Here is a 12188-nt window from a genome sequence, read left to right as displayed (position 1 = left end):
ACAATTCAATAATATTTTTCTTATATATTTCTCACAGCAACTATTAAGAGGTTACAATCCCTCTTCTACTGGAGGTCATTAGCAGCTGACATTAGGAATTTTATTCAGAAATGTAATATTTGTCAAAGGCATAAGTATGATACAGCAGCTTACCCTAGACTACTTCAACCATTACCTGTTCCTGATGGTGTATGGGTTGATATCAGTCTAGATTTCATTGAAGGTCTTCCTAAGTCAAAAGGGAAGGATGTCATTTTAGTAGTGGTGGACAGATTCAGTAAGTCTGGTCACTGCATTGCTATTGCACATCCTTACACTGCTGAAGCTGTAGCTCAGTGTTTTCTGGACAATGTTTTCAGATTGCATGGTATGCCAGCTTCTATAGTAAGTGACAGAGATCCCATTTTCTTGAGTTCTTTTTGGCAAGAGTTATTTACATTGCAGGGGTCTTACTACATAAATCTACAGCATACCATCCCCAAACTGATGGTCAAACAGAGGTTCTTAACAGAACCTTGGAGACATATTTGAGATGTTTTTGTTCTGATAGTCCTCACACTTGGGCTACTCAACTACCTCTTGCTGAATGGTGGTACAACACTACATACCACTTTACCTTAAAATGTACACCTTATGAAGTTCTATATGGTCAAAAACCACCAATACACTTGCCTTACTTGGCTGGTGAGTCTTCTAATGACATGGTTGATAGATCTCTGGTAGCTAGAGAGGCTGTGATAGCACTGCTCAAGCTCCATTTAACTAGAGCACAACAAAGCATGAGGGATAAAGCTAACAAACACAGGTCTGATAGGCAATTTATGGAGGGAGATTGGGTTTACTTGAAGTTGTAACCTTACAGGCAGATTTCAGTGGCTTCTAGGCCTTTCAACAAGCTGGCTGCAAAGTATTTTGGTCCTTACTTGGTCCTTTATAGAGTTGGTGCAGTAGCTTACAAGTTGCTTTTACCTGCTGATGTCCTTATTCATCCTGTGTTTCATGTCTCCCAGCTGAAAAAGTGTTATGAGGTTCCTACAGTCATTAATCATCCCCCGTATTACATCTTTCAAGCCCTTATTGTCCCATTCCTGAGTCGGTATTGGAGAGAAGGATGGTCAAGAAGGGTAATAAGGCTGTGTGTCAAGTCTTGGTTCAATGGTATGGCTTGAATGCTTCTCAGGCTACTTGGGAGTTCCTATGTGAGCTGCAACACAGATTTCCTGCATTTCACCCTTGAGGACAAGGGTGGTTTCCATTGGGGGTATTGATACAATGCTTTAGATAATTAGAAATGTTAAAAAGTAGTTAGTACTGTTCACTAGTCACCAAAACAGTTATTACTGTTCACTGTTATTAGAGTTTGTTAGAAGCAGTTATTTTGTTAGCTGTAGCATTAGATTCCAATTCAGTTCTATTAATAGAGATGTAATACAATTGTAAATCATTGAATGATATATGATAATTCTTCTCTTCTCTCTTTTACTCTGTTCTTCTTAGCTTCTATCTCGGAATTTCCTTGATATAGCTATCTTCTTCTTCGAGGTTCATCCTCCTAATTGATATTATCCTTTCGATTACTGGTAATTGGATCAGGTGCATCCCTTGCTCCAGCCTTCAACTTCTTCAAGGATGGCAGAGAAAGGATTCACCTATGCTCTCTCTGGAACACCATCTTGCTTGCTATTTGGTGGGTCATGTAAAAGGAATGGAAAAATAGAATTTTTGAGAATAGGGAGGATACTATGCTTAACATCAATAACCATTGGATATTTTTGCTTAGGCTTTTGTGCAACATGACTACATCAGATGTAGATGATAGTTCGGTCATTGTTGACTTTTTAGCTCATTACACGACTTGTAATGTTCGTAGTTTTTGGTTATAACTCTTTCCCAGTACTTTCTTTATGTTGGTTCTATGTATAAAATGTTACGCTTTACCCATAAAAAGGAAGGTGTGTAAAACCATTCCAATTGGTTAAGTAGTAGATTACATAGAGCGGCTGACAAAGATTTTTAGTAGTATGGGATGAGTTTGATAAGTTACTTTGAACTTTTGGTATATCTCATAAAGGACTTTGTGGTACCTAAAATTGCAAATGTTGATAAGAGGTCAACAAGATTGCAAAGCAATGTTTATCAAAAGAAAGTATGCTGCATTAATTAAGAGGACCCTCTATATATGCCCTTGTTGCACAATTAAAAATTGCTGATATAATTTTTATGGGATGCTAGTGGAGGGGTGAAAAATTACCACTTAATCAAATTGAACCATAACATCTATGATGAAGGTGGGGATTTTTGAGGATGGAACTAAGGATTTTTCAACGGATCTCTCTTTGGGAATAGATCTGGAGGTTTGATGTAAATGGCCGCGCCCTCTAGAGGAGGGTTATCATTGATTTATTTGGGGTGCATGTAGAATGTGTAGATGACAAACTACAGGAAAAATCTAATAACATAGCCCGTAGCCATATCATATACTATAGTATTGTGTAGGAGTATTGTGGAATGGTGGAAGGCTCGCCATGAATGTTACATTTAAAGCCGGCAATGGAACAAGAATATGTTTTGGAAGCAGAAATAATGTAGAGTGCAGATAAGATGGATCCTATGGAACCTCAGAATCAAAAGAATTTGCAGGAAGATAAGAGAGTTCAATTGTTTGATTAGATTGTTATACAAACCCATGGATACCAGAAATTGGAAACGCTGAAAGATGGTGTGTTTTATAGTGAATTTCTTTCTATAGTAGGCTGACAAAATGGGAGAAAGGAATTTTTATCATTCCTCAAAATAGGTATATAAGTTAGGGCACTAAAGAAAAGTTTTATTTGGAAAACAACATTGCGAGCCATTCTGATGGTTGAGAACTTGAAAAAGAGGACAAGCTACATTATCAATGCTTCATGTATAAGAAGGTGAGAACATGAATCGTTTGCTGATTCAGTGCCCACTTGCATGTAGGCTGCGGTGAACTTGTGGAATTTGTTCAAAGTTGAATGGGTTAGTGACAGGATCTATTAGAGATGTGTTATTCAGATTAGTTAATGTAAAAGAAGATGAGGATGTCAGTCATTTGCTGATCTATGCCTGCTTGCATGGAGGCTACAGTGAATTTGTGGAATATGTTCACAGTTGAATGGCTTGTGCCAGGATCTATTAAAGATGTGTTACTGGGATGGAAGTTCAAAAAGAAGAGGTGGAAAAGAAGGGCATGAAAAATGAAACTTTGAAGGTCATGTGGACCATATGGAAATTAAAAGATAGAGGAGCATTTAAATGAGTTGAAAATTCTTTTGTCAAAATTTGTGGAACTTCTTTGTTTTTTGCACACTTACAGAGCACATATGGGAGTCCAATCAATATTGATGGCTGGATGCTCTTTACAGCAAATAATGCCTTCTTTTTAAAAGAATTTATAGATCTATATGCGTAAATAAACTTTAATCTTTTCCCCAAAAAAGAGTATTTGTTGTTTTGTAGTATCATGGTTTTGGGAATAGGACCTAGGTTCGAGAGATGTTTTTTTTTTGTGTGCACAAATGACATAAAACAATCTTGTTAAAGGCTCGTTTAATATGTGTTTAACTGTTGAAACTTGAATCTAGGTGAAGTCCAGTTTAGGCGTTTCACCTTGTTTAGGTGGCGCTTTGGAGCACACGAGGCCTCATGTCATGTGTCTCATTGTCCATGTTCTTTGTCTTAAGGAGAGTAAAACCAATAAACATTGTTGAAAGTGATATACCAGTTGTAACTTGTAAGCTGATTGTTAAGAATGAATATTTGGTGATAACAAATAGGAAGTTAGAAATTTTGTATCAAAAGGAACTTAAACATGCTTCTTTCCATCTAGTCAGAACTTTGGAATGGTTAAATATTTATTACCATGATTTTACTTAATCTACTTTATGTAATGGTAATTATTTCAATTATTTGTTCGGATAATTGTTGCTTGTGTTTAAGGTTATTTTTTCTTGCATTACATGCTTCTGTTATTTTTTCCATTCAGTATCTTTATTGAAAACCTATACTTTAGTCTTTAAATTCCTCTTGTGTTTCTTGTCCTTCGATTTATGTTATTATATGTGTGTTGTGCACTTCAATTTTCGTATTATTTTGTGGTAGTTATTGTTCATTTTCTTCAAATTGCTTTATCATGCTTTATGTAGTATTTTGCCATGACTTCTTTCATTTCCTTTTTTTTGTTTTACTGGACTGCTTTGTTCTGCTTTTCCTTGAGCTGAGGGTCTATCTAAAACAACCTCTCTACCTCCCGATGTAGGGGTAAGGTTTGCATACACTCTATCCTCCCCATGCTTTACTTGTGGAATTACACTGGGTATGTTGTTCTTGTGGTACTTTTTGTTTGGCAACACTTGCTGAAAGGCATGAGAGCCAACTGTTAGCTTTGTTGACTTCCTTCTTCACCTAGTAGTGGCTTTCCAAAGACGGGACCTTTTGTTATCACTATATGCACTCAATAACCAATTACTTGCATCCAATTTAATTCAAAAAGTTCAATCTCGACTATAACTAGCTCTTATATCAATATACTCTATCAACTTCAAATCTCCTCTTTAGCTTCTTCTAGGATTTGATGAATGTCCCCATTTCCTTTAGTGGTCTTTTAATTTTAATTAACTCTTGGAATATCTGAACTCACTCTCTTCTTCTTGCGGGTGTTTGGGGGTGGGGTGAGGGAGATGCATTCAATCTGTGTTCTTGAAGTCAATGTGAGTGACCTAAACAGTGCTTTAAACAACAGCTATTTTTCATGACCTTTTTTTTCACTAGTTGAGTGAGCTCGTTTGTTCCCGTAATTTAAAATGACACTTGGAAGCAACACTAGCACCATTTTGTACCTAGTGTTCTGTTTTAAATTCTTCTTTGAGAGAGATGTCGAAAGCAATCCTACTTATCAGTTTCCCTTCTTAAGCGTTGCTATGTAAAATATCTCCTATCTTATCAGTTTCCACTAACAACATTATCCTAGTGTAATGTTTGGTTTATACATCCCTTGGAAGGAAAGTTAATTTCTCTTCCCTTATTTTCCTTTACAGTGTCTGGTAAAAGGTTGTCACAAGAGACTCCGCATGGTGCACACAATAGAGTTTAGTAATGGGGGTTCAGACATCCAAATATTGAGGGTTGCTATGTATGAAGAGCAGTGGGTTAGTACTGCTAATCTAGCTGACCAAAGGTATCGGTATCTTATATTTGATTGCTATAGATTGTTATTCTGAAATGTTAATTTGTTTACTTCTGTAATCCTTCAATATAATGTCTGGCGTGGGCCAAAATCTATTGTTGTAAGTTGGCCAAATATATAGGTGCCCCCTCAAAGTTTGTTCCCATCCTCATTCTAACACCTTATATGCCTATTGAACACTCCAACCTCAACAAAAATGTGCCTATTGGGCACCACGCTCAACATATGTTAGTAAGTTCAGGCGTGTGAGATCAATTGCTTCATATGTTGCAAATCAGACCAATAAGATAAATACATGTCAATAAAGAAAAAAAGAAAGACACCTCACAAAATACATCCTAACCCCCTCTCTTTCTCCTTCTTCCTCCAAACATCCCTCTCAGCGCCCAACTCCACTGCAACATTTGGTTACTGACCACCATTTGTGGAGTTGGAATAGGTAGAGATTTTTCCGGACTGAAGGAGGATACTGGACCAATAATTATCTCTCACCTCATTATGTAACAACATCCTTTCAGTTTGAAACATATTTTAATGTAATGGATACTTATAAAGCCTGTATTTTGCATTCTGTTCTGCATGACAGTACTACTACTCCCTCTGTGTTCCATTTTATATGATGTTCTTGTCTTTTTAGTCTCTTTAAAAAAGAAAGACTACTTTTCATATTTAGAAGCTTTTTATCTTTTAACTTTTCACATCACCCTTAAGAACATGCTGTTATAACCAATATAAATGGCTCTTCTTTTAAAAAAAGCTCTTATTCTCACAGAAATGTCATGACCATAAGTTGTAAAAGTACTTTTGGTATGTATTAAAAGTCCCTTTTGAAATTCATATTTAGTCAAGTACGATCATATAAAATGAAATGGAGGAAGTATTAAATCTTCTAATCATTTCTTTTGAGAATAATAGTGACATGGAGCTGGACGTGAAGCCCTTTTCTCAAAGACGAAGAGTCCAACCATCAGAGCTGACTGGATCTTGGAAAGTGTTTGAGATGAGTGCAACACCTATCTACGGTGAGGACAACACAACAGAAACAACTCAGGGCATGCCGTATGTTTACCTATGCACGGAAAACCTGAAGAAGAGAAGCCTCCCAGAAAATCCAGTGTACTTTGGAGAAGAAGAATTGTTAGACATGCAGGATGCAACAGTTCTTTGGCTACCAGGAGGCGTTACGAGTTATGTTGATGTGAACAAGGATGGGACTCTATGTATAGGAGTTGGGTGGTATTCAGATGGAGGAGTGAACCTTGTTATGGAAAGAGATTATGAAGCAGATGGCAAACTGAAAGAGGTTCGATCGAAGTCAGAGATGAAGAGAAGATGGACTAATCCACCACCCATGTAAATTTTTCTTTCTTTTGCTTTGAATAAAGGTCATGTCCCAGTTTTGAATCCATGGTGACATAAATGGAATTCAAGTTTTATGCATTCACACATTAGAAGCTAGTTTCTCGAAATATTACTAAGATGCGTAATTAGGCAACACAATATAGGAGTTTTACCCCTCGTGAACAAATAACAGAGGAAATATACACAAATGAAATAGATTCATATATAGTACTGCCTCTCTCCTAGCCCATAAATACAAAGACAAGTGCAAATCCAAAAACCATTGTGGTCATACTGCCAAATGTGGTAGATGCAGCATTAGGTTGCATAGACTTTGTGGCAGAGGGAGTTGCTGGTGAGGAACTTCCTTCAACTTTAATAGCCAATTTCATGCCAGTGTCACAGTGATTAAGTGTAGGACAAACAAAGTACATGTCACCTGAACTTGAAAGGGGTATGCTATTCTGTCCACCAGTGTAAGTTAAGAGAGCATTTCCAGTGTTGCAATTCTCATAGTCATCTTTACTTACTACGTTCACCCCATGACTTCCACCATAGTTGAACACTGCCAAAACATATTCATATAAAGTTTCTTTTCCAGTACTATTTTAATTTACTTATTAGTATATCAATCACATGCATCATGAAAATCCCATTCTACAATTTCTCCAAAATAAAGAGAAACAAGTATGTCAGACAAACATAATAGTATATGGTTTTTATATCTAGTCGGTTGAACCTAGAATAAAATGTGATTTATTGAAGTCATAAAACTCTAACAAGTCAACCATATCATAATATTTTCAATAATGCATCGCAAATCGATTGGGAAATCACCACATGTAGCCATCTAATTATTATCTACTCCTAGAACCTAGAAAAATTTAGTTGATTTTGTAAAATTAGGTTCACACACCAAAATCTAGTTGAAATGCAGGAGGATTGTCCAAGACCTATAAGGAGATCACTCATCTAATTAACCATCAATATGAGAGTTTTTTCCATTCTTTAACAAACTTCTCATGTAGTCACTCAACTAATAATAATTATTATCTCATAAAATCACCTTTCTTTTTGGTTCCAACTTTTCGAGATAATAATATCAGTTAAACGAACATCTTAAGAAAAATTATTGTAATTCCTTGTGAAGGGAAAATAAAGAAAGACAGGCAAATTAAGTTACCAAGGTTGTCTCCAACACTGAAAGTTTGAGCAGATGCCCAAGTGGAATAATCTCCGGATTGACTCCACCCATCGCTGCCTCCAACAATGTGATCCTTGCCAAAACACATTATTGGAGAAGCAAAAAGAACAAATAGGAAAATTGCTGCAAAAGCCATGGTATATAACGTCTAGTTAATTAATAAAGGGAAATTTGGAAAGAAAAAAACACAAGTTTATGAAATGATGGATATTGTTATCCCAACTTATATAGCGGAATGTTGTACATGTATCATTTAGTCCAAAAGCAATAACTTAACTTATTAGAAAAAAATAATACTAGCTAGTAGTAGTCGTTAGTTTGAAGTTTTCACTTGTGATATATAATTATATTATATATCTAATAATAGTAGTAGTCGTTAGTTTGATACTAACTACTACTCTCTATGTCACTCTACCTAATGCTTTAGGACATTTTTGTATGCCTCTCTGACTTGTGGCTTTGATACAATCATAATTGATAGACCCTCTACCAAACACACAAGTTTCATTGCACCTAATTGGTTTCAATATTGTTACTAAAAATCCCCTTTTCCAACTGTATGAGTAGCATCTTTCTTATAGAGGTAATTATTAATTTATATATAACTTTTCTTTTAAAAAAAAGTAATTTCAAAGACATTTCCTCAGATTCAACATTATAACACTAATTTCGAGATTTCAGATATTATATAAATAACAATCAAAATCAAAAAGAGTAAAAGACATTAATAATACAATAGTAACAACCATCCAAACAAGCTGTTAGGCATTATATACTATTCACATTTTTCAATCAAATAGTAAAACGAAAAGGAACCAACCCTGCCTCTTCAAGAAAGCTTTGTTTGGTAGAGGGTGCCCACTCACTCAGACAATACTTTGAACACAAAAGTGTGCAGTTCCGCCTCCTTCTCCCATGCTGAGTCACAGGCAGCGCTTCGGAAAGCACTAACGAGCCACAAGTAGGAAAACTTGCATGTGTAATTCTATGCTTAGAGTTCAAATGATATAAAAGAATATCGAATGGTGAATTAGTTTTTTCTTTTCAATCGACTTGGTAGATCCAAAGCAGGTCTAAATTTGACCTCTAATGCTTAGGTTCAATGGTCCTATTAAGAAAGTGCGTTGATGGCGGGTGGGAAGTCAAACCCCATCAACATCGAAAGTTTAGGTAATTAATCAATCATGCTTCATAATTTCTCAACTCATATTAAGAGTTTTGTACATAAATCGTCATATAGTGCTAATTGCTAAGCATTAACGGTCATTGATACAATAATGGCATATTCAATGTGATTTCATAATAGAAATTAGAAAGAATATGATATATACTGATCTTATCCTTACAGTAGGTAGAAGACTCTAATTATATATGAATCATTTTTTGTTGGTTGACTTGAATTACTAAGAAAAGATACTAATTGCGAATTTTCACATCCCCTTAAAAGGTATAACTCTACCCCGCTAATAACAGTTATCAAAATGCAGAGAGCAAGTGGATATAATGAATACACTATACATTTTTGTATATCATTGCCTCTTAATTATTTGAGAAAATGGTTGTAATGTATTTGACTTGGACAATCATTTCCATCATGTTTGGTAGGGTTTGTTACTTGTTAGTCCATGCATTAGTTATGTTGTCTCGGAGTGGAGCCAGAATTTTCATTAAGGGGATGTAATGGTTGTAGTAAAAAAATAATTATGAAGCCAAAATTTTCATTAAGGGGATGTAATGGTTGTAGTAAAAAAATAATTATGAGGCTAATAAGGTTTGAGAACACGTGACCTAACAAAAGTTTTACAACCCCTTAACCATTAGACTAAGAGGGTGTTTGGATCGACTTAAAATATGGTCAAACTTACTTTTAAGCCAGTTTTTGACTTCTGAAAGTGTTTGACAAATATAAAAAATAACTTAAAATAAGTCAAAAATGACATAAAATAAGTTACGAAGTGTTTGACAAGGTAAAAAATGTCTTAAAATAAGTCAGAAACTAAAAGTAGGTCTCCCCCTACTTTTTATTGTTTGACTTAAAAATCATTTCAGTTTGACTTTTTATTTTTGATTTAAAAACTACTTTTTTTTAGGGAAAAAAACATAAGTAGACACTTTTTTATAAATAATTAAATATATATGGCCATATTCAGTGAATAACAATTATGACATATTTAATAGCCTTTTTACATTCTGAATAGATCATGGGTAAGATAAAGTAGAGATTCAAGGTACCACAAACTCTACAGTTCCTTTATTTATGCTAACAATAACTACCTTTTATCTTTAAGAATTCTAATACATCGATGATCTCTTCCTTCTACATATAAATCGAACGATTATTTACTACGAGTCTGTTTTTCTTTCTCAAACTGAAAAATACTCATATTAACCAATCTAAATTTCTGTCATGGAAGAAGAAATTGTAATTTTGGTTCAACACAGCGATGGATGGGATACTGAACACAATTTCAACAATTCCATAGTTGATGGCTTGACACTAAAAGAGAGTTCGAATTTGGATACCATTCTTGATGAAATAACGAAGATACTTGGTATTTATGCTTCTATGGATACAGTTGAAATTAAATATTCCGTGAAGCAGAATTATACTCCAATGAAGATATACAACGATAGGAGTTTGAGATGGTACTTGGATTTGAAGAGAAAAAGTTGCTTCACTGATTTTTCCTCTGTGTATAACATTGAAGGAGAAATTGTGACGAAATTTTGTCAAATTCGATTCCTAATAATTCAACTTCAAATTCTAGCCAAGATATGCAATTGGTACAACGTGTTGAACTCACTCAATCACTTATGCCAATACATGGAAACTACTCCCGTGATGAAATAGAAATTGACGAGGATAGTATAATTGACAACAAATTTCATAAATATATTAGAGAAGGTCAATTGTATATGAAAAAGGAGATACTCCAAGATGTTGTAAATCACATTGCCATCAAGGAGAATTTTCAGTTCAAAGTTAAGCGTTCAAGTTCGACAAGGTAATATATGAACTTCAACTAATGGTAACAAGTGTTTTTATAAGTTGGTGTCAAATTCATATTATTACTTGTTATTGTGTTTGTTGTCACCGTACTTAAACTTTAGTATATAATATTTGGTAGCTTAAACTTTTTAGTATAGAGTACTTGGTATCTTAAACATTTAGTATATAATACTTGGTATCTTAACATTTAGTATATAATACTTGGTATAAAGCATATTCGTATATAATACTTGGTATCTTAACATTTAGTATATAATACTTGGTATCTTAACATTTAGTATATAATACTTGGTATCTTAACATTTAGTATATAATACTTGGTATCTTAACATTTAGTATATAATACTTGGTATCTTAACATTTAGTATATAATACTTGGTATCTTAACATTTAGTATATAATACTTGGTATATATAATACTTGGTAGCTTAAACTTTTAGTATAGAGTACTTGATATCTTAAACATTAAGTAGATAATACTTGGTATCTTTAACATTTAGTATATAATTTTTCGTATCTTAAACTATTACTTCATATCTTAAACTATTAGTATATTATACTTGGTATAAAGTATATTCGAGTATAAAATACTTGGTATAGCAAAGTTTCAATTCAGATGAAAAATCTTCTTTCGCTATGTTTCAAATACTCTGTATAAAAATAACCAATGCACATCAGTAAAAATAGCAAACTGATAAAACCAAGATAGTCCAAATCCTAGATAAGAAATATGCTATATACCAAGTATTATATACTACGACTATATCAGTTTACTATGGTATCGAAATGTTGACAGCGTATTGATCGATTTGTCCAGCGTTTACCTTCAAGCATATTCCTTGTGTCTTATTCATAATATGTGCTTGCATTAATGTGTTTGATAAGGTATTGTTCTGTACTTAACTTTCCTCGCCTACTATAAAAGGTAATTAACATTTGGTCAGGTACAAGTATGTGATAAATGAAAAGCACCAATGTACTGTCTCTCGTTGCAAACTAAAATTTCTTAATAGTAGTTTAATGTTAACAAAATCAGAAAATCATACTTTCATTGGAACTAACATGTTTTTCTCAATTTTACCAAACTCAAGTTTAGTTTCTTTTTCATATATCTAATAACCAGATATACCAACATAATACATATAGAAATTTGAGTTGGAGAAATTCATCCTTTATAGGTGACACCATATTGTACTGAAAAATAAACTTGCACATAGAACTTCTCAAGTTAAAACATTTATAATCTACTTAAGCATCTTCCTTATGTCTTAGTCGTAATATGTTACAATTACGATATGATACCATTCAATTTTGCAGGTATTATCTTGTATGTGTTGATGATCAGTGCTCATGGTATTTTAAGTCTTCCAACCTTAATAACTCAAGTATATTTAAGGTAAGAAAAATTTGCAATGTTCACACAT

The 12188-nt window shown here is 34.0% G+C and overlaps 2 protein-coding genes across 2 annotated transcripts in view; one reads left to right on the top strand and one right to left on the bottom strand.

The window, feature by feature from the left end:
- Nucleotides 1-6653, top strand: part of LOC102604890 (uncharacterized) — a 24413-nt gene extending 17760 nt beyond the window's left edge. The window contains exons 4-5 of the mRNA XM_006338834.2: nucleotides 5061-5200; nucleotides 6125-6653. Of these exons, the coding sequence (XP_006338896.1) occupies nucleotides 5061-5200; nucleotides 6125-6566 (582 nt within the window). The 3' untranslated portion in view covers nucleotides 6567-6653. The remainder of the gene's footprint in view (nucleotides 1-5060; nucleotides 5201-6124) is intronic.
- A 12-nt stretch (nucleotides 6654-6665) lies between these two features.
- LOC102604557 (mavicyanin-like) lies at nucleotides 6666-7958 on the bottom strand. The gene is made up of 2 exons (XM_006338833.2): nucleotides 7734-7958; nucleotides 6666-7115 (listed from the first exon to the last, which is right to left on the bottom strand). The coding sequence occupies exons 1-2, from the start codon at nucleotides 7888-7890 to the stop codon at nucleotides 6793-6795; spliced, it is 480 nt and encodes a 159-aa protein (XP_006338895.1). The 5' UTR covers nucleotides 7891-7958; the 3' UTR covers nucleotides 6666-6792.
- Nucleotides 7959-12188: the final 4230 nt, after the last annotated feature.

Source organism: Solanum tuberosum, unplaced genomic scaffold (assembly GCF_000226075.1).
Source record: "Solanum tuberosum cultivar DM 1-3 516 R44 unplaced genomic scaffold, SolTub_3.0 scf00007, whole genome shotgun sequence".
In the NCBI taxonomy this organism is placed as follows: Eukaryota; Viridiplantae; Streptophyta; class Magnoliopsida; order Solanales; family Solanaceae; genus Solanum; species Solanum tuberosum.
This window is presented reverse-complemented; position numbering and strand designations above follow the sequence as displayed.